The sequence below is a fragment of the Phalaenopsis equestris genome, unplaced genomic scaffold (assembly GCF_001263595.1).
Source record: "Phalaenopsis equestris unplaced genomic scaffold, ASM126359v1 Scaffold000700, whole genome shotgun sequence".
In the NCBI taxonomy this organism is placed as follows: Eukaryota; Viridiplantae; Streptophyta; class Magnoliopsida; order Asparagales; family Orchidaceae; genus Phalaenopsis; species Phalaenopsis equestris.
In genome coordinates this window covers 278258-301085 of record NW_018165140.1, presented here as the reverse complement: position 1 = coordinate 301085, position 22828 = coordinate 278258, and the positions used below count along the sequence as shown (strand labels likewise).

The 22828-nt window shown below is 31.2% G+C and overlaps 1 protein-coding gene across 1 annotated transcript in view; it reads left to right on the top strand.

The window, feature by feature from the left end:
- The window catches only part of LOC110030317 (transportin-1), a gene marked incomplete at its 5' end in the record, with an annotated part of 105460 nt that continues 82632 nt past the window's right edge, over window positions 1-22828 (top strand). The window contains 7 exon segments of the mRNA XM_020732977.1: window positions 1-132; window positions 1829-2116; window positions 3004-3093; window positions 3473-3550; window positions 3644-3724; window positions 17960-18010; window positions 18256-18341. Coding sequence (XP_020588636.1) covers window positions 1-132; window positions 1829-2116; window positions 3004-3093; window positions 3473-3550; window positions 3644-3724; window positions 17960-18010; window positions 18256-18341 — 806 coding nt within the window.

Genomic DNA, 22828 nt, shown 5'->3' with positions numbered 1-22828 from the left:
GAGATCTGCTGTTTGATGGAGCGGCAGATCTCCCCGAATTCCGATCAGCACCTAATATGGCAGCAGCTTCAGCGTTATAGCCAGGTTGGGGATTTCAACAACTACCTCGCTTTCATCCTTGCAAGGGCAGAGGTTAGCTCATCCAAAATTTCTTGTCAGTTTCATTGAAATTATTATTTTTTTGTCCCGGTTTCCTATCATTCTAGGTGATAGGTTACGTTTTGCAACTTTTTCGCTAGGTTTTAGCATTTATAGCTGTGCAGTTGATTCGAGTGATGTTTCTGCTGAGAGGTATTTTGTTGTTTCGCCTAGATTTTTGTATTATTTCGTTTTGACTGTTTGTGGGGCAGGCACTCACAAGTTAGCAGTTTAAAAGGAATACCTTGAAATCATTGGCTTAGGATGCTGGGTTGACATTGTGACTGTTAATACTATTTGGCTGTTTATTTCTCTGTTAGGATGATTTGGAATAGGTTTGAAGTTGTGTTCAAGCCCTAGGTCTCTTAATTTCAAGTTTAAACCTTTTCTCATCCATTTCTGATTTTGATGCGTGGAAGGTTATGAGAATTGTTTGGCATGTATGTAAATGTCCCCTTTTTTTAGTTGGACTTTATTTTAGAGGCATTAGGAAGTTAATGTATGATCTAGTATTCCAACCTGAAGAAGTCTTTATTTTACTTGACGGGGAAGGTAATTTATTAACTCGATGGCTGGATATGATAGTTGAATTATGCAAAAATAATTCTTTTTAATTAAGTGTTAAATGGTTTCCTAAATCTCAGGACAATAAGCTCTTCAATTTTTAGTGAGGGGAGGAGCATTTCATCCGGGCGACCTTCTGGAAAGCATAGATACATATGGATATAGACACACACACACACACACACACACACACATATATATATATTAAAAAAATTGCTAGAGGCTATTATATGAGCCTCCCGACCAACCTCATGTGCCTAAGAATTTATCCCGCACATAGGTCCCACCAATAAGCGGGATCGAACTCGTGACCCCAGTGGTCTTACAAACTTTGCCAACCAAAGAGTCACGGTAGGCCACATACACACATATAGGGTTTAGGGCCTAATATATATATATATATATATATAGCTATATATATATATATATATATAATCATGAACTAAAACTAAAGATTATTGGAATAAGTTGAACGTATGGTTTCATCAATCATCATCATCACAGATTCACGGTAGGCAACACACACACATATAGTTGAATTTGTGTGGTTCAAAAGGCTAATGTTGATAACTTTTTTTAAATCTCCTTTCAAGTCGTACAAATTGACTTATGCATTGGTGGTCGTACACAAAATTACATGATGAAGTTATTTTTTTCCATTACTTGGAGACTTAAGATGCAAAACTAAGAATGAAATGCAGAAGAAAATTTGACATACTGCACATTTTTCTTATCTGGTTCATTACGTTGTTTACAATGTGGGAATGCATTCTTTTGATGTTCTGTAACTTCTTAACATCTATAATTTGAGTGACACTTTTCTCAAGTTGGAAATAGTATGCTGGTTTGTGCTTAAGTTACTTTCGGCAAAGTGGGCTTGCACTTGAGTTGCTGTTGGACTATAATAAATTCATAGCTCTCAAGCAACTATTTTAACCGAGCTTTAACATCTCAATTTTCATTTTGGCAGAACATTTTTCGTTGTTGTTTAAACTGCTAATATAGCAAGTCTTTTTTATTAATCCTTTCCTTTTCCACTCGTGTTTAGCATCTTTAGTGATGCCATCGTAGTGTTTAGTTTATGCTCCATTTTTATTCTTTAATTGATGATCTGCTAATGTAACAGGGTAAATCAGCAGAAATCCGACAGGCTGCTGGCTTGCTTTTGAAGAATAATTTAAAAACAAGTTACAGATCCACATCTCCTTCACATCAGCAATACATCAAGTTACAATTACTTTCATGTTTAGGTGCTACAGATAAGACCATCAGATCTACAGCTGGAACTGTTATTAGTGTCATCGTGCAGAGTGGGAGACTATTGGGCTGGCCGGAGTTGTTGCAAGCTCTTGTTCATTGCTTGGATAGTAATGACTTAAATCATATGGAAAGTGCTATGGATACTATTTACAAGGTTGGTGTTTTTTTTTGTTTGTTGATCAATGGTCTTTTATGTTGCCTGTTGTTGGAAATGGCAGCTTGTACTAGTAATAGCTGAAAGTAACTAGGCTTAACTTGGGTGCTACATTTTATCCTAACCTGTCTTCATTTTTACACTTATTGTAATCAACACCAAGAAATTCTGGTCCAAATGCAATAGAAATGGATTTAATATTTATTTATATCCACCTCCTTTCAACTATTTGTCTCCGGCTTAATACATCTCACTTCAGTTTCTTTATTCTATCATATTTTATCTTGCTCCACAAAATTTATTGTATTTAAGGCCAAATTTATTGAACGGGTATAGCCATACTGGTTTAACATTAGTCACCACCGCCTCCATCCATCTTGGATTGTCTTGGTCATGATTTTTTAGGGGAATGGTTGAAATTTTTTTAATAATTGTCCATTTTTAGAAATTTTGTGAATGACAAACAGTTAAATGCAGCCATGAACCAGGACACTTAAACGTACCAAAATTATTTCAGACAATTTGGCAAGCTTTGTTTTTGCTAAGCAATGCAACCGAAATCATGAGATAGTATTTATAGTGATTTTAACTAATGTTACTGATATCATCTAACTGTTCTCTTCTTATTTTACATTTTTTTTTCTATAACACCGCTGAAGTGCAATTGCAGCTTAACATCCTTTTGCAATATGAACTTGCATAATTATGATTTTGCTGGTGAAAGTTTGCATCTTTATGTTGATGCTACTGGGATGACCTAACTGTTGAACTGGTTTTATTCTCTTCTTTTGCTCATATGTTTTTACTAGTGCGAATTTGTACTTTCTAGTCTTTTAAAAGTCACAAAGTAAAATTACACTATCCATCCATTCATCTTTCTATAACAGATCTGCGAGGATATACCTGAAGAACTTGATTTGGATGTTCCTGGATTGACAGAAAGACCTATAAACATTTTCATGCCGAGGTTATTGCAGGTTAGTCCAATCTTAACGATCTTAATGAGCTTTAGATTGCTTAAGAATCATCTTTATTTCTTTTCATTGATTCTGGAATGGTGCGAGCTGCAAGTCTCGAAAGACATTGCAGCATATGCACAAAGCAGTTTCTTCTCCTAAACACACATGACAAGTCACATCTGACTTTTGTTTGACTTGAGGTTAGTGTAGTACCAATGCTAAAAAACACTTGGCTTTCTTGAACTTTTTTTTTACTAACGTGCAATTAGTCTGCAGTTTCATTTATTGTTACATTATATTGGAAATGACCTAGGATTCATGTTTCTTCATGAGTAATTTTTTTTCACTGTGTGTTGGGGTTCGACTGAAACCTTTTATTTTGTTATACACGCTGCAGCTTTTCCAGTCTCCACATTCTACACTTAGAAAGCTCTCTTTGGGCTCCATCAATCAGTTTATTGTAATAATGCCTAAAGTAAGAAATTAAATACTTGACATTTTTCTTGCTAAAATGCGGTTTGTATTTGCCAATAGCAGTCATTGTATGCTATGAAAAATTATTATACAGGCCATGCTGCTCTCTATGGATCAGTACCTACAAGGTTTATTTGTTCTTGCTCGAGATGTTGCCGCAGATGTGCGGAAGTTGGTTAGTAGTCTCTTCATGAACTTGTTTATTTTATATTTCTAATTTTGTCATTAGTTTCACTAAGTTTCAATGTTTCTTGATTTTCAATGTTCTAATTGGTTCTCATTCATTGTTGCCCACTATAAAACATTCATTTATATTGGATCTGATATTTTTATGAAGCGACACAAACACAAAACAAACTCAATGACAAACCATAAATTTAAGCAATATGCCATAACTTTAAAATGGGCACATGACATGTCAGACACAAAATTATATTTTATAAATTTTTAATATATAATTTGTAGTTAAACACTAATGCTAATATTTTCTGCTATAGACAGCGCACAATGATTAATAATTTTATATACTTCACATAAGATGATTAAAAATATAAAAGGAAAAAAAGCACTATTAATAACAAAATAAATGATTTGTCATGTGTGACATTTTTTATTTGTGATACACATCAACATTAATATTTATTAATTAATGTTAGTTGTCACATATTTTACCAATATTACCATTGTCCATGAACTGCCAAAATCCTAAAAATAAGCATCAATAATGCTCTTTTCAAAATAATATTAAAATAAAATATGATATTATGTGCATATTGATAATGTATAATTATATAGAATTTAAACACTCAATCTATTATCATTATTAGCATTAGCTACACCTCTTTAAAGGCACTTTCACCTTCATTTAAAGAAAACATAGTTTTCAAAGTTAGCTATTTAAGGTAGATGTTGAGGACTTCAAGCAGTTAAATGATGCACAACTTATGGTGCGTTTGAGGCGGTGGTGTGGTGCTGCACCACAGTTTTTCTTGTTTGGTAAAACTACGTTTTGCCTGCATTCTAAAAAAACTGTAGTTGAAAGCTGCATTTATCCACCAGACCTGGCTACCTGCGGGGCTGCTAGAAAAATACTTTTTGACTTTTTCTAAATTTTTTTTTTGTAATAGCCTCTACAATTTTTTGAACAACTGCTTCTTCTTCAGCAGCTTCACAACTGCTTTATCAAACAGCTGCAGCTGCATCAAATAGGTCCTTAGTTGTAGAATGTATCCACACTAATATCTTCAAAATTGATGACATTTAAGATTCATGTGGGGCCTTAGAAGTTCTTTATAAAAGTATCTGTGGAGTTATTGTGGCAAAGTGATTTTTTTGGACACCTGCTATGGGTATTATAATTTTATTTTTTCATTTTAAAAGCATCAAACAATTATTTTCTTATGGCTCAAAGTTTAGGAGACTTGGTAACAAGAAGCACTAAAAGAAATAGCCAAACAATATTATAACAATGTTCTAAAAAACAAAGTGGTGAAGGAGTCATCCCAAACAAACCTTTATAATCATAGCCCAAATTCTATGCCTCGAATAAAATAAATAAGAGATATTATATGTGCATTTGCACGACTATTGGAAACAATGTTACATCTCTTTTCATTTGATGCTTCTTTAATTGACTCGAGCATTTTTTCAATATTTACTCCTTTTTTTTTAAGTTGCATTGTTCTTAAAAGATTATAACCTGAGGGGATATACTTGTTGAGATTGCTTATTTGTAGGTTGGGAAAAAAATACTAAAATAATATGGATTTCTTTTTAAATGAAAATGAATAGTATGTGAATAGAACATACGAGTAGTTTCTTCATGTAGTTAATTTTTAGCTTATAAATTAAATACTCATTTTATATCTATCTTTGGTCCGGATATCTTTCACCTGTCCTCTTATTCATAATTATATTAGTATACATCTACATCTCTCCCAGGGAATGAGGTAAAAAAAACTAAACCTACTAGGTTTTCTAGCCTGAAAGGAAGTCATTTGCTTACCCTATTGCTCTGCACTCGGTGTTAAAATGAAATCAACTCGGGAGGCCTGTATATAATGCTTAATAGAATCGCAACACTACTCTCTAGGGCTCTAAACGCTATGACGCAAGTCCTCATTGTCGCAACACTCTGATCTTATTGTCAACAAGTTAAGAAATCAAAATTCATCCATTAGTCATAATTTTCTTAAAATTTTCATTAAACTTGACATCATTTTTTGAAGTTGACAAAAGTCAGTTGATCGTCAGTTTGTTTACTAGGCTAGCATTGCGACGCTCGTCCAAGATATCATTGTGATGCTACACAATCAGCGACTTGGCGTAACACATAATATTTCACAATTCTTGAAATACTTACCGACAACTTATAATACTCGCACTTAGCGCTGCAGAGTTGAATAATCATCAGTGCTTAGGTGCTATACTTGCAACACAAAAATTGATTAGTTTTTTACACATAACACAAAATACAACAACAACAACAACAACAACAAAGCTTTAATCCCACTACGTTGGGTCGGCTACATGAATCATTTTTCTCCATTGCGTCCTATTTAGTGTCATATTTTCATTTATTTCTAATAAATTAAGATCATTTTTTATACAATAAGCCCAAGTCTTCCTAGGTCTTCCTCTACCTATATAACACCAAATACAAACATAATAAAATATTACAGTTATCTTGGGTTGTCTCCCAAACAATGCTTAATTTTTAGTCCTCTGATTATGCTAAATTCTTTAGTTAGGATGAAGCAATTAGATTTTAATTTTTGTTTATTAACTTTGAAAATATAGGCATTTTTTCTATCTTCGACATCAACAAATTCATAGGGGTAGACTTTCACTACAATAAATGGACCTGATCATTTGGGCTTTAAATTTTTTGAAATTAATTTATCCTGAATTAGAAAGCAATACTTCCTATTCAGATACAAATTGATTCTTAAAAGAGTTATGATCATGTCATTTTTTAGTTTGTTTCTTATAAATACTGACATTCTTCTAAGCTTGTCGAATTACTTTTCAATTCATTTAACCGTAGGATTCTCTTTTTACCAACATCTTTTAAATTGTAATTGAATTCTATAATTGTCCAAAAAGCCTAATGTTTTAATTCTAAAGGTAAATGGCTTTTTCTAAAGACTAATCTGTAAAGAGACATTTCCTATTTGAGTTTTGTAAGCTGTTCTATCGACACATAAGGTATTGTCCAACCTTAATGACCAATATTTTGTAATAAAATTGATTGTTTGCTATAATATCTGCTCAATCTCTCCATTAGTTTAGAGGTGATAAGCTGTATCTATTTAACGTTTAGTTCCTAATTTATCTACTAATGTCTCAAATCTTTTGTTATAGAAGTGGCTTCCTTACTGATTATAATTCTAGGTATTCTATATCATGAAAGGTATTCTTCTTTAAAATTTTTTTACCGCCTTAGTGTCTGCTATATACAATCACTCCTATCAACTTAAAGACATAGCCGACTGTTGTCAATATAGCTTAATTCTCAAATGAGGGAATGATGTGTCTTGTAAGGTCTATTCACTAAATATAAAAATTTCAACGTCCAATTTATAGTTTAATGATATTTTATCTCTTTTAGCTATATTAAATATCGTTTTATATTCGTTACACATCTTAACATATTTATTAACAATTTTAAATATGGTATGCTAATACAAATTAGATTGTAAAATTTTAAATGTTATTTTATATCTTCTGAAATTTTCTCCTATTCAGATTTGTGATATTTACTAACCATTTTTAAATTCTTCTAAGAGGGCACCCCTCTTAATAATTAAATTCTTGTATTTTTTATAGATAAAATTCATCCAAAAAAAATTATCATCATAGATATATATTTTTATTTTTTTCATTATTATTTGTTAACACTGCCATTGCTGGGACCCAAACCTCAGATGTGAAAAGTAGAGGGTTGCGTTAGATAGTCAACATCCAACGTAAAATTTGTCAAAGAATCATGACATAAATCCTTTTGATCATTGTGTAAATGCTAGGGCGTCCCTAGGAGCACGCGCTGTATGATCTGAATGCTGTGAAAAGTATGTAAAGGCCACTTCACTGACGCTTGGGTGTAGTGTCAAATAAGCAAGAGTTCCTAAATTACGGACAGATGCGGGTAAATAAGTTAGTCAATGAAACTAGTAATAGGATATAATCTTTATTTATTGGTACTCTCACATGTAAATTAATGAAATTAATTGACAAAATGATTCATAGAAAGATAAATACCTTATGTATTCAAGAAACTAACTAGGAGAATAGACTAAGGAGATTGATAACTTTTGTTTTAAACTTTAGTATTCAGGTAAGAGACACTAAAAATGGTTTAGGTGTAATTATAGATAAGAGCTTGAAAGATAATAGTGTTAAAATTAATAGAGTTAGAGATATAATTATAGTCCTTAAGATTATTGCTGGTATTAAGATTTTTAATATTATAAGTGCTTATGCTCCTCAATTAGGTTTAGATATAGGTCTAAAGAGAAATTCTGGAATGACCTAGAAAACTTGATACAAATGATACCACTTGAAGAAAGAATTTTTAATGAAAGAGATTTAAACAGACATGTCGGTAAGGTGATAGAAGATTTTAGAAATATTCATGGTGGCTACGGTTTTGGAGTGATTAATGAAAAAGGTAGAACCATTATAGATTTTGCTTTAGCGTATGATTTTGTTACTGCTAATATTTTATTCAAGAAAATAAATGAATATATTATTACTTATAAGAATGGATCTCATGAAACACATTGATTATTTTCTTATGAAAGAAGTGTCGGCGATAATGTAATGATTGTAAGGTCATTCCAAGTGAGGATTTAAGTACTCAAGATCGATTAGTAGTTCTAGATTTTAAGATGAAGAGTTGTAAAATAAAGAATACTAGTAATCATTATCATTGAATTAGATGGGGGCATCTAAAAGATAAATAAAATTATTTTTACTAGTAAACTTTAAGATTTCAAGATTTGGGATGTTTATGGAGAAGCAAATTCTATGTAGGAAGTAACAAACACTATTAAACAAGTGACAAAAGTTATACTTGGATAATCAAAAGAAAAAGTTTCTATAAATAAAAATATTTGATGGTGAAATAATATTGTGCAAGAAAAGATAACATATAAGAAGTTATGTTATAAACATTTGTTTAAAAAATGTAAAAGCTTAGAGAACTGAGAAAAATATAAAATGACTCGTAAGGAATGTAAGAGAATAATCCGTGACGCTAAAAATTCAGCTTTTAGTGAACTTTATAATAGATTAGATACTAAATATAGTAAAAAATATTTGTATAAACTAACCATTTAAAGAGAAAAGAAAAATAAAGATTTAGCTCAAGTAAAGTGCGTTAAAAATGGAAATAAAAAAGTGTTTTTCGTAGAAAAAGATATTCAGTATAGGTGGGTGAGTTATTTTGATAAAATTTTTAATGATGTTTTTGAAAATATGATCGATCTTAGTGATTTTAATAACTTTAATAATAATAAATTATTTCTTTTCTACCGTTGCATTAGTAAACAAAAGTTGATGAGGCTTTAAAGAAAACTAAGGGTGGAAAGCCTGCAAAATTTGATGATATCCCAATTGAAGTATGAAAATATATAAGAGATTTGAGAGTTTCTTGGCTTACTACTCTTTAATATTATTTTAAAAACTAAAAAGATGTCTGAGGAGTGGAAGAAGAGTATTTTGGTGCTCATTTTTAAGAAGAAAGGGGATGCTCAAGTGTAAGTTATAGAGGGGTTAAGTTGATATGTCATATACTTTCAAAATAACGAGAGAGGGTAATTGAACATAAGTTAAGACGTATTGCAAACATTTCTCATAATCAATTTGGATTTATGCTGGAAGGTCTGCTATGGAAGTTATACATTTATTAAGAGGTTTGATGAAGATGTTCAGAGAGAATAAGGAGGATCTACATATGATTTTTGTTGATTTAGAAAAAACTTACGATAAGATTCCAAGAGATATCCTTTGGAGAGTTTTAGAGAAGAAATGTGTTGATATGACTTATATTAAAGTCATTAAAGATATTTATTCTAAAACTGTTACTTGTGTTCGAACAGAAGAGGGATTAACCAATTATTTTCTTATTTTAATTGGATTACATCATGGTTGAGTTTTAATCCCATATCTTTTTGCTTTTGTTATGGATGCTCTTTCTGGACATTTACATAAGGATGTACCTTGGTGTATGCTTTTTGCTAATGATATTCTTCTCGTGGATAAGACTAGAGAGAGCTCAGGAAAAAAATTGGAGTATGGAGGTTTACATTGGAGTTTAAAGGGTTTCGTTTGAGTAGAGAGCTAAAACTGAATTCATGGAATATAATTTTAGTAGTAGTAGCTCTAGTGACAGAGTTGTAACTATGGGTGATATCTCGGGTCCATTGTTCAAAGTTGTGGTGATGTAGATTGGGATGTTATTAGTAGAATTCAATTTGGTTAGTTGAAGTGGAGGAATGCTTTGGGCCTATTGTGCGATAGAAAAGTGCCGCTTAGACTGAAAGGAAAATTTATAAGATGGTGGTGAGACCTATAATGCTATATGGCACTGTGTTGGCCTTTAAAAGAGAAACATTAAACTAAGTTAAGTGTTGCCGAGATGAGAATGCTTAGATGAATGAGTGACTTTATAATTAGAGACAAAAAGCGAAATGAATATATCCGTGATTGGGTTGGTGCAACTCCAGTGACGAACAAAATTAGAGAGTCATCTTAGATGGTTTGGTCACATTAAACGTCGACGATTTGATGATTCGATTAGGAGAGTAGATGTTTTAGATTCGACTTATGTTAAGAAAGACAGAGGTCGACCTAGAAAGATTTGGACATATTGTATAAATTTGATATTAATTTATTAGAATTAAATGAAAATATGACACTCAATAGGAGGCAACGGTGAAAAATGATTCAGCCGACTCCACTTAGTGGGATAATGGTTTGTTGTTGTATTATTGATATATTTTTTTTTATTACAAGTCAATTCATAAGGTTTAACATTACTAAAGAAAATTGACTATATCAACATATCTAGGCACATTTTGTACATTCAAAACGAAGACATTTTCATCAATAGAGAACCCATTAATTTCATTTTTAATAATTTCATGTTTTTCCAAAACTGGTCTTGATAAGTGGTTTGTTATTTTTTTTCTTATAGTCACAAATTTTAATATCAAAATTTTCTAATATTAAAATGTTCTAATAAGTATAGGTTTCATATTTTTTTATAGTTATAAGATAATTAATTGCAACATGATTCGTATACACTTTAGTCTTAGTACCAATCAAGTAAATTATAAATTTATCACAGATAAAAATTTCGAATAAATTTTTTTTTCAATGTTAGCATAAATTTAAGTTTTATTCAAAGTCTTGTAAGCACTGTAAATCACATGGAATAAATTATTTATTAGTTGCTCTAACACTGCTCTTACAACAATGTCATTAACATCACACGTAAGCTCACAAAGATGTTTACAATTAGATGCTTCTATGATAGGTGCATTGATTAGTTTTTTTTAATATTTGAAAAATTTTTAGGCATTAATTATTAAATTAATATAAGGTATACTTCTCTAACAAATGAAATAAATGTTTAGTAATTTCTGAATTGTTTTAAATAAATTTTCTATCTTATCTTGCATGCCCTAAGAAGCTTCTAATCCCCTTTTTTGAAGTGGATGGTAATGAATTCTTTATGATCGAAATTTGAGCCTTATTTATCTCAATCCCATGCTTAGAGATCTTAGGTCTTAACATTTTTTCCAGTTCAATATTAAGTTTTTCTCTTCACATTTTTGCAAAATCAGTACAATATGCTTGAGATAGATATCAAATGAGAATTCAAATAAAGAAAAGTCATAAATAAAAACCTCAATGTCTTACTGAAACAAATTTGAAAATATAGCCATTATACATCTTTGAAAAATAGCAAGGGTATTGCATAATCCAACGTAAATTCACTTAAAAGCAAATATTTGAGTAAACATGATTTTATCTTAATCCTTTGGTGCTATAAAAATCTGATTATATTCTATCTGTCTAAGAAGCTATAAAATTAGAGTCCAATCAATCTATCTAGCATCTAATCAATAAAGGAAAATGAAAAATGGTCATTTGTAGTAATTTTGTTCAACTTTTTATAGTTTATACATATTATTCACCCGATTGTCATTACTCTAGATCTTAGCATCTAATCATTTCAAGATCTATTTCTTCATTAACTTTTAATTGTTGAGCTTGGGCTTATTTCGTAGTCCACTTTTGATTAATGATTTTTTTCAATGAGTATCCTAGGCATACACAATGAATGACTAATTTCTTTAATATCTTTTCAAAACTCGCATTATTTTTTTTCTAATTATCATCCAATTTTGAAGAAATTGTAATTGACAGAGTTAATGCTTCTCCTAAAAAGATATATTTTAGGTGCTCGAGTAATGTCTTCAAAGCTAATGTATTATAATATTATTAAAATTGTTTAATTTTTATGGGTTTTTTTTGAATGATCGTATCACACTTCTCAGGTAATGTTACAGTTTCAAGTTCTCATGATTATTAGTTTTTATTTAAAATATCTTTCATGAATTTTACACAACCGAGCATCCGATTAAGAGCTTCTGTAAATGTGATATTGATTATGAGCTTGTTGAACACTTTTAAAAGTTAAGATAATTATTATTTAAATTTTTATTGCTGATACCTTGAGAAAATAGAAGTGATGATCTCTTAGCAGACTTTTTCAGTGATTTTTTTTAGATTCTTTTAGTTTTATTAATTCTTATTTGTTTTCCTCCATCCTCACCTCATTTTTAGACACATTCCCTTATTTTCTACCAGTTATTGTATATTCCTACATTGTTCATTCTTATATTTTAGATTCACTTCAGTGTTGTTTGGTAACTCTTCTTATTTTTTTCTTATCAAAGAACTAGCTAATTTTCTTAATTGTGTCTCGATTAATGGCTGCAACTTGACTTCATAACTTTGTGCCCATTTACAACACTAATTCTTCTAATCAAGTTTCTTTTTCTTTATATTAAAAGTGGATAACTCAATCTAGGATTAATAATTTCTTATGGGATTTTGTTGATTTTTTTTTTCAATTATTATTTAATAATTTATTATTATTATTTCAATTAAAGTTACGATGATATCTTCTTTATTATAAGTTATCAAAGTTCATTGACTCTGAATTTTGTAGGCAAAGATCATGTGATTGATCAATACATTAATTATCAAAACTCACAGGTAAACCTTCACTTTGATTAAATCTCAAGTTGTCAAATTTATTTGAATTAATAACTATTTGTTAAGTCAATATAGATAGGACATATTTCTCATAAATAGTAGCTATCTTTCTAGAGTTCAATCGCTCAGAGTGCCATTGGATGTTGTTGGTGGCCATTTTCTCTTCACTGTATATGCCTCAAGAAAAGATTTAAACGTTAGTGATCTCCCAGCTGTATCATCTATTATTGACCTCAAAGATTAAAAAAGCCTCATTATAAAATGTTTGAATTATTAATTAATTTGGCATGACCTGATGAAAACATTTTCTTGATAAAACTTTGAACCTCTCTTAGGTATTATAGATTGACTTATGAAAGAAATGATGTCACTCCTGAGTTTGATAGTCTTAGATGAGGGATAGTACTTGGTTAAAAAGTTTTTAGCTAATTCATTCCAAGCTAGGATTGAGCTTTAGATGAGGATAATTTAACCATATCTTTGTTTTGTCTGACAGAGAAAATAGAAACTATTTAAGTCAAATGAAATCATGAGAGACTCCATTATATTTGAAAGTTCAACATCTCTAATAAACTAGCACTCTGCAAGTTAGGATCGTCTACAAGCGGATCCCCAAATTGAAAGTTTTGATTTGTTTGGGGGATAGCTAGTTTAAGTTCAAAATTTTTAGTTTGGATAACATACTTATTGATAGTTGGGTGAATCTCATCTACTAAAGGGTTGTTGAAGTCTCATAGGGTTTAAGCTGATCAAATTTGTTGGTTAATTTGCCATGCTTTGATGCTGTCTTTGGCTCTCTTTTTATTTTCTAATTTTTTAAAATGTCATTTTTATTTCAGGATCACACAATAATAAATCTATATTTTTTTTATTGTATGCATACAATGCATAACCCTTATAAAAAAACTTAAAAGTACATCAAAACAAGTTAACGAACAAGTTCAAATATTTGAAAACAACTATATGAAAATAAAATAATTTGATAATATACCACAATGTATACTAAAAATAAAATAACATTATCGGACGAAATAATAAAAATATAGCAACAAGATAACAAAACAAAATAGATTATTCATAAACAAATAGCTAAATAAAAACTAAGATAACTAAACTAATTCTAACGTATGCAGAATTTAACTCTTGATTTTTAGCAATTGCACCAAAATATTTGATCGATGTAACGGTGTATGCAAGTATATTGCCATTCAAATAATTTATGAATAGTTAAGTATTATTCCCATGAGAATCAAAATTAAATTTTTTTGACTAAGTATTAATTTATGTTACTCGTGAACTTATCTAACAATCACACGAAGAGCACTTCTTGAATTTAAAGTTGGTCAAACAAATTTTTATACTACTGATTTCTAAACTCAATAAAGTGAGGAAATCTCTAAATTTATGGATTCACCAAACTTATTATGCTTTGTTTCATAGATTGACTGAACACAATCATTTTAATTGCCAATTAGGAACTAGGTATCCTTTAGTCTCTTTCGCTAATTTAAAAGTTCTAATCTTAAGGACTAATTCAATATATTTTTATGTAAACTAGAATCATAAAATTGCATTAAGTATTATTCTTAATTGATTGCATGTTTAAATTGAGTATATGCCTATCTCAGTTATGATATATGTTGACTTCTTTCTCAAGTATTAAATAATACTTTTTATTATTAAATGCTAGAGTTTTAATTTGAATGTTGGTTAAATTCTCAATTAAATGAAGTGCAATATATATCAAATAATTTTAAGAATAGAAACCAAAATAATAAACTATTTTATTAGCTAACTTTGATTGCACCACAAATTTAGAAAAATACACTAGTCCATTTAAATTGCATTAAGACAAATCATAGAGCTAAATTATCTTACAAAATACAACCCCAAGGTATAACTAAAACTTGGAGAAGTTATGACCGTAAGAAGTTTTATGTCCAAATTTTTTCTTGGTCTTCTTTTTCCTCTCAAGACTTCTGCCTCTTTAATGTTCTCTCCCTTGCTACACTCTCACACTCACACTCGCACTCACACTCACACTCGCACTCACACTCGCACTCACACTCACACTCTTGCACTCCACTCCCCACTATTTACTTATATAAAACTACTTATATGCTACTACCTTAGACTAAAATTTCTTATTCTCCTCTTGACCCTAAGGTCATACCTCCTCTAAAGCACTACCCTAGCTCACAATTCCGTTCAAAAACATCTAAAAATTAACTTGTTAGGACCACCATTTTTAAGCTTTAAGATTTCTGTATGTTTGGCATAAACTAGCTTTTTGGCACACCCTTTAGGGCTCAGTTGAGGTGCGACGAAGGAGAACAATTAGCCAGATTAAATTCTCACCAACACTCATTCTGACTTGCAAAATCTTAGTCTAGTGGGTGATGAATTAGTCTAACTAAATCATCGAAAACATACTTTGTACATTTTGTTTCATTTATATTTACATGTATTTGAAAGCGTGGAATATTATATCATCAAAACATTTAAATTACACAAAACTGTGAAATCTAACAAAAATAAAATATAGACCAAAAAGATTGTACAAGCCTCCAAAGCTATAAATGCGAAAGATATACAACTCATAATTGGCTACTCGCTCTGGTGCTTTCACCCCTTCTTGAAAGTAAATAACGTAGAGTAAAAAAGAATGAACTCATCGATATAATTATTGTTAAAATATGATTTTATTGATGAAGAAAAAATGTGCAAGCTCATATGAAAATGTATGTTCACACAATTTATAACATGCTAGAGCTGTATAAAACAGGAAAAAAAAGCAGGTAGTGTAGAAAATTACGATTGTTGTATAAAACATGTATAGTTATAAGTAATCATAAAAATTTTTATAATAATATAATCATAACAATGTCATTATAATAGTGTCACCTTAGCAATGCCATTTGTAAATGTATAGACATCAACTATTTTCATGTCATGTCGTCTCATAAGTTGTCGTTCTGCCCCAAAAGCCTTATTAACTATCGATAAAGGTTGTGTCCCCCATCATAATAATTATCAATTGCCCCCCAATACCAATGGTTCCCTATGTTCTGTCACGGTCTGATCACAACGAGTTACAGAGTTTCGTCGCCAACTGAACATCAGAAGTCGGGAATATCACATCCCTGTATAGCTTATTTGCACGAACTCGTGTAATAGTCTACCTATTTTCTTCCTCGTGACATTTTTTGAAACATAATACACGTACCAAGCATTCATGTACATTTTATATATCACATGCATGATATATAACAATTGAATACCTGCAAACAATTAATATTATAAACACAGTCATATGTATCATAGCATGTCCATAGCATAATAACATTGCATGTATTGTAAGAAGAAATCAGCTTTTATTCATACATTCGATGTTTGTATTCTTTCACATAATGTAAAAAATTTTAAATGCATCTGTATTAAATGAGAAATCATACGAAGACCCATAAAAGAATTTTTTTCTTATGTTAGCACAAGTTTATTTCACCTGAATTGACGAAACAATCCTGCAATGAGTTTTCTCACGCTCGTTTCGAGCTCGCCGCTTCATATAAAAAACCTAAAATTCATAGGCAACTTAAGGTTTTATGAAAACTGGCTCAGAACGTGCTTCAACCCAAAACATGAATTGAATGCTAACACATAACTGACCCTTCACTTAATCTGCCTATTTGATTTCCCCCTCCAAATTTTTTAATTCTCTCATATTCTCGCTAGTTTCTCGCCGAAACCTTTTATGGAATCCCACCAACCAATTTCATAGCTTTTAACGCAAATATGCCTTCGCTACGACGACAAAAAAAGAAAAAGTGCGCAAAATCAAGGCAAACGTCCTTGAACGTCAAAACAGAAACCAGAGAAAAGAAAGGAATGTTACAATTAGCGTTAAACTGAGCTTCATACCGTTAGATTTTCTCCTGGTCCCTTGAATCGTAGTCTGCGGCCCTCTACAGGTCACCAGGATCGCGTGACTATAGTGCCGCGATTGTTGCTCTCACTGGATCCCTTCTGCCGAGCGATGGAGAAGGATATTGAGAGAGGGGATGAATTTTGAAGGCTTTGGAAACCCCATTCAATCGAACTAGCGATAAATAGCGCGTGCAGGGCGGTTGATACAGTGCATGTACGTGAGATTAGGAATAAATAGGTTTAATTAAAGTTAATTAAATTTATAGCTTCCAAGTTTTTCATCTCCCAATCCAATCATAATAATTATATAGTGCTTTGTATGAAATTTGATCGTTTTTATGCGTAGAATTTTATAAAACATGATTCGGTTGAATTCTGAGGGTGCAAAATTTGGGTACTTTTAAATTTTGTCGAATTGTAACCTGCTTTCAATTTTTGGGTGTTACACTTCTTCAGGCGTTACAACATTAAAAAATGTCGCACTGAGGTCCCTTGCTTTCTGGCATGAACTCCTTGAATGTTCTGGCATTGCACCGCCAAATACTGTCTCTGCATCACCAATCTCTTGGGTTTCCATTTCAGATTTTCTCCTGATTAGAGCTGCAGTGTTTTTTAGATAGCGTTGTGGTGCCAAGTTCTTGGGTTGATTGTCCAATTTATTTTGTATCTAGTGCTGTGGGTCTCAGTGCACAACGCCGAGGCACTATAATAGTACTTGTTGAATGTTTCTCCTCATTCTGTCTATGTGAAATTTTCTGTGGAAAACACATAATTTAGTGAACATATCTGTAAAAATAACCCTTTTTTTAATAAATTTTATTAATTTTTAAATACACTAATCTCACCTAACAACTTTCTCTTCTGAAGACTCCACTTGAATGATATATTAGTTTATGTATTTACATTTTTTTCTTCTTGATATTTGTAGGAGTTTTTATTACTTAATGCACATTAGTTATGTATTCTTGCTTAATTTTAAAACTTTGAGCAATCTATGATTCTTATATTAGGTTTGAGTTGTTCCCAAATTATACCAAAAAATATTCTGATCAAAAAGCTGAAAAGAACCAGTAACGATCTAGCGTTTGATTCATTGTGCTATTCTATTTTTTTCATTACTTTTTGTTATGGAAGCTATTTTGTACGTTATTAGATGATCATGTTTATTTCATTTTTGTAATATCATTTGTAGGTTTGCTCTGCATTTGTTCAGTTAATCGAAGTTCGGCCTGCTTTTTTGGAGGTAGGTAAAATATTTTTCCTTTAAGATTCCGCTCCATTTTTTTTGATTTTGGAACAGTTTTTTAGCTAGATACAGCCTTAGAGCCTTGTCCTGGATGTTCCGTTCTTGCTTTGCCCAAGTGACTTTTGCAATGCTCTATTTTGAAGTTTTAATTTATCCTTTCATCTCGAGAATGGCTTTACACAGCTATATCTTTACCTGTAAAATAGTGTTTCCAGAAATAAGATTTCAACTATCTTCTACAGCCACATTTGAGGACTGTGATTGAATATATGTTGCTAGCTAATAATGACTCCGATGATGAAGTTTCTCTTGAAGCATGCGAGTTTTGGTATGTATGCTCTATCTAGCTTCTTGTCTTTTTTTTTTTCCTTTCCATTACAAGTCTTAAATGCATTACAAGTCTTAAATGAAGATGTTGACTTTTTGTTGAAATTTGATGGGTTTTTTTTTTCCGCCAATTTAAAACATTATCATTTGATGTCTAGTAGAAATATCTGAGATTGTATAAAGTTAGAGGAAGTGGAGTAGTGGCGAGCATTTTGCCTTTTCTAGAGTACATAAAGTTAGAGGAGATTAGGGATTGGTGAACAATTTACTTCTTCAAGTTTGATCTGGAAGAATATCTATCACTCTATTAATGATTCCCAGGACTACTTTCAATTCAAACTGAACCAGTCAATCTAAGGAGCTATAGCTGACCAACTCTGTTTTATTTGAGCACAAAACCTGATTCATAAGTTGGTGATAGCAAGAATTCTAAATGGAAGAAATAAGCCAAAACAACCCCCAATGTGTGGCTCATCGAAAACAAATGTGTGGGAAGAGTATTATTTGAATCTCTTTCATACTTTCGAGTGATATGATCTATAGTCCTTGAATAATTGAGTTATTTTATTATTTTATTTCATTTTCATTTAGTCATCGAAGTACTTCCACAATTCATGCCTTAAATTTTGGCTGAGTTGCTCAGTTTCAAGGATAGGACTTATTTTCATGCGTTATTATCCATTTTAAACCAAGTTTGATTTGAATTTAATTTTTCATATTCTACTTAAGTTTTTTATTTTGTAGAGAATTAGTTTTGGATTGAACGAAGCTTGCAATTCAAAGATTTTTTCAAAATTCTCCTGTTAAGCTCACCCTCTCTAATCAAGAAATAAGTTGATAATTACATATGATGGGATTTATTAGAATAATCAGTAGTCCATATGCTATTCCTACTTTATTTACACCTAAGAAAAGTGGCAGTTGGATGATATTTGTAAATAGTAGAGCCATTAATAAAATCATCATTAAATACAGATTTTTATATCTTATTTGGATGATATGTGGGATATAATGAATGGTTCTTGTGATATTTTCTAAAGTTGATTTGAAGAGTAAATATCATCTTGTTAGAGTAAAGGATGGCGATGGATATAAAAGTTATTTTAAAATTTTTGATTAATTATATGAATGTTTCATGATGTATTTTAAATTAATCAATAGACCTAGTACTTTTATATGATTAATAAATCATACATTGTGACCTTTTCGTAGAACATTTTTTTGTTGTTTACTTTAATGATACTTTAATTATAGTGAAACATGATATGATCATTTTGTGCATCTTAGGAGAGTGTATGAGTTTTAATAGACAAAAAAACTGTATATTTTAAAATATAATATCATAATTATAAAACACTACAAGTAGAATAAGTGAAATTACTAATAATTGTCATAGAAAAAGGAAAATTGATAGAGAAAATAAAAAAAAATAATTATAGCTAAGGATAAAAGTTCATTGGATCAATAAAAATAAAGATAAAAAGAAACTCATATGTGAGGTTTTTCTTGAAGCATGGTGAATTTTGGAGAATGTTGACAAATTTTGTGATTCCTGCCCATTGCCTATTTGCTAAATAGGGTTTGAGATCCCCTACTTTCTAGAGTACCAACGCTTGCTCTAAACGGAATCACACTATGGATCATGTTCATAAGGTTGTTGAGTGAAAAACATGGTATTTGAACATGAAGAAATGGATTTTTTGACTCCATCTATGAGTCTTTTTAGTTTTTCTTTGTATTTGTGGATGGTTATTTTGTTGATAATGATAGAGTTAATATATTTAATGATTGGCTAAATCCTACGAATATAGAGCCTTTAATTAAATCATCATCAAATACAGCATTTTTATGCCCTTTTTGGATGATATTTTGGATATGATAAAAGGTGCTTGTGTTATTTTTTGAAAGTGATTTGAAGAGTCAATATCATCTACTTAGAGTAGAAGACGGTGACACAAAATTTATTTTGAAATTATAGATGGATTATATGATTGTTAGATGATGTATTTTAAATTAACTAATGCATCTAGTACCATTATATGGTTAATAAAACATATCTTGTGACATTTCCTTGGATTTTTTTTGTTGTTGTTTCATTTCATGATATTTGAATTTATAGAAATGATGATCCTTTTGTGCATCTTAGGAGATTGAAAAAAATTCATCTGGAATGTTTTGCTTGAAGCTCAGTGAAGATTGGAGATTGTTGATAAATATAATGATTTTTGTCACATTTATTAAATAGGATTTAAAATTCCCTACCCGAGAGTATCAACACTTTGCTCTAATCGGATACATACAAAGGATCATGATCATAAGGTTGTTGAGAGAAAAATATAGTATTTGAACTTCAAGAAATGCATTTGGTGATTCCAAATATGATTTTTCTTGTATTTGTGGATGGCATTTGTTAGTTTTGATTGAGTTAATATATTTAATTATTGGTCAAAACTTACCAATTTGTTAGGGAGTTTAGTGTTGTTATCATCACAGTTATAATTGTATCAAATAACTGGATTTAAACAATCTAATTTTTTTACTATGATTTTATTGAAATCAAATAGAGACTATCGGTGCAATTGTACTCAAATTGCTTGAATTTAAGATTTTTTTGTGATTGGAGGTGTGTTGAATCAAGAAGTGCTTCCCATTGCATTCCTTAGAAATTGAAAAAGACTAGTCACGATAGAGAATCTTCGATATTTGTGCTTATCATTTATTAGTCAAGGGGTGTCGGTCAACTTTTCGATAGATTTCTTTGAAAAATATGAATATAAAAATAATTTTTGAAATTTAATTTAATATAATAGATATATAGTTTGGGTTTTGAAAGTAGTACGTTTTAATTTTTAAAAAATGAGACCAAATGGATCTCATTTGTCCAATAGTTTGCATAATTGTGTCTGATACCGCGAATACTACACCCTCCCGAAAGATAAGTGTAGATCTTGGCGATAGACCCAATCCTGCAAACTAAGAGATTTGTGACATCCGTTTGGTCTGCGAACCTTTTATGTATGACCGACAAGTTCCCCTATTTAATACTAAGATTAAATAGGTTTTTTTTACCTGGGTTCCAAGTTCCCTATAGAGACAAACCTCTATAGTTAATTACTTCTCAAATGACTGGAGTCACTTGAGAAAACTCTCGATAATGATCAGTGGTTCTAGTCTTCAAGATTTCAAGGTTTAGGTTTTCACGGTAGGACGTGGAAAAAAAAATCAAATATGAACAGTTATTTCAGGAGTCCAAAGAAAAGAAAAGGTAGGGGATGTCCTAGATCTTGAGGAGAACCCTCAATGACTTCCCAAAGTATCCTACTGTGTGGCTATATTTTTGGAGACGATGTTAATTAAGTGTCTGATCCTGCCAGTTTTATTATTTGAGACTTACATTTGCATAATATCCGATTATGCAAATAGCCCGCAGAGATAAGAGGGTTTACGTTGTAATGAACAACAACCTCAGAACCTAAAGCGAATTAGGACTTACACTGCACAATATTGTTGCACATGTGCCTAAAGAGGGAATGTGAGGATTTACGTCGCGTTAGGCGAGCTACCTCGAAGGTCTATGGGTTGTTATTATGCTAGGAAGGGATAATGCCGAAGAAGATTCTCTCGCTGCTCGGTCTGAATTCCTCGCCGTGAAAAAAAAAAGTTGGTTCCAAGCTCCTGTCGTCACGACGGCTCCATGGTTTAAGTGCTTGAGATCGGGATTTACATTTCACAGTTTTGGTGTCAATGTTTGGTTTTGTTTTGTTTCGATTTTGGTTTTGCATGGAGAATAAACAAATCGCAGGTAAATAAAAGGTACTTGAAATGTAAAATGCAGTAAAGTAAAATGCTGTAGATAAACTGTAAAAGCGTACCTGAGCATCTGCTACTGTTGCGTGATTAATATTGCGAACATAGTATGATTTGCAGTAGATCTTAATAAACTTGCAAGAAAATTAATAAAGCAAGAAAACCCAGCATGAAAGTCATAAAAACGAGTAGTAAAAATCACAAGCAAAAGAAACATATAACCACATGAAAGATCAGAACTGAGAATAAGACATTGGTAAAAGTGGGGGCTCAGAGCTCGGCTGTGTGCTTCCTGCTCTTGAGTAGAGTTGCCAACTCGACAATCTACAGGAGGTAGTTCTTAACCTCAATTCAAGTGACTAGCCGTGGACCTTTATAAATTTTCATAGAAAGGTTTTCATGTAAAAGTTGTTCAAGTCTTTTTTTATGTAGAGTTCTTTTTAACATGCAAAATAAATTTTTATTTTATTTTTGTAAATATTTTGTAAAGTGGTACAGTCCACAGACTAGTCACTCTAATTGTGCTAGAACTACTGATAACCTAAGAGTGTCGGGGGCAACGATCCCACCAAGAATCAGCGAATAGTATCATAGGCCCTTCCCTCTCCCTTGTTGAAGATCCTTGAGGTAGGAGATACTATTCTAATAATCTAACCTCGTATCCCTCGTTTAAGCACACAT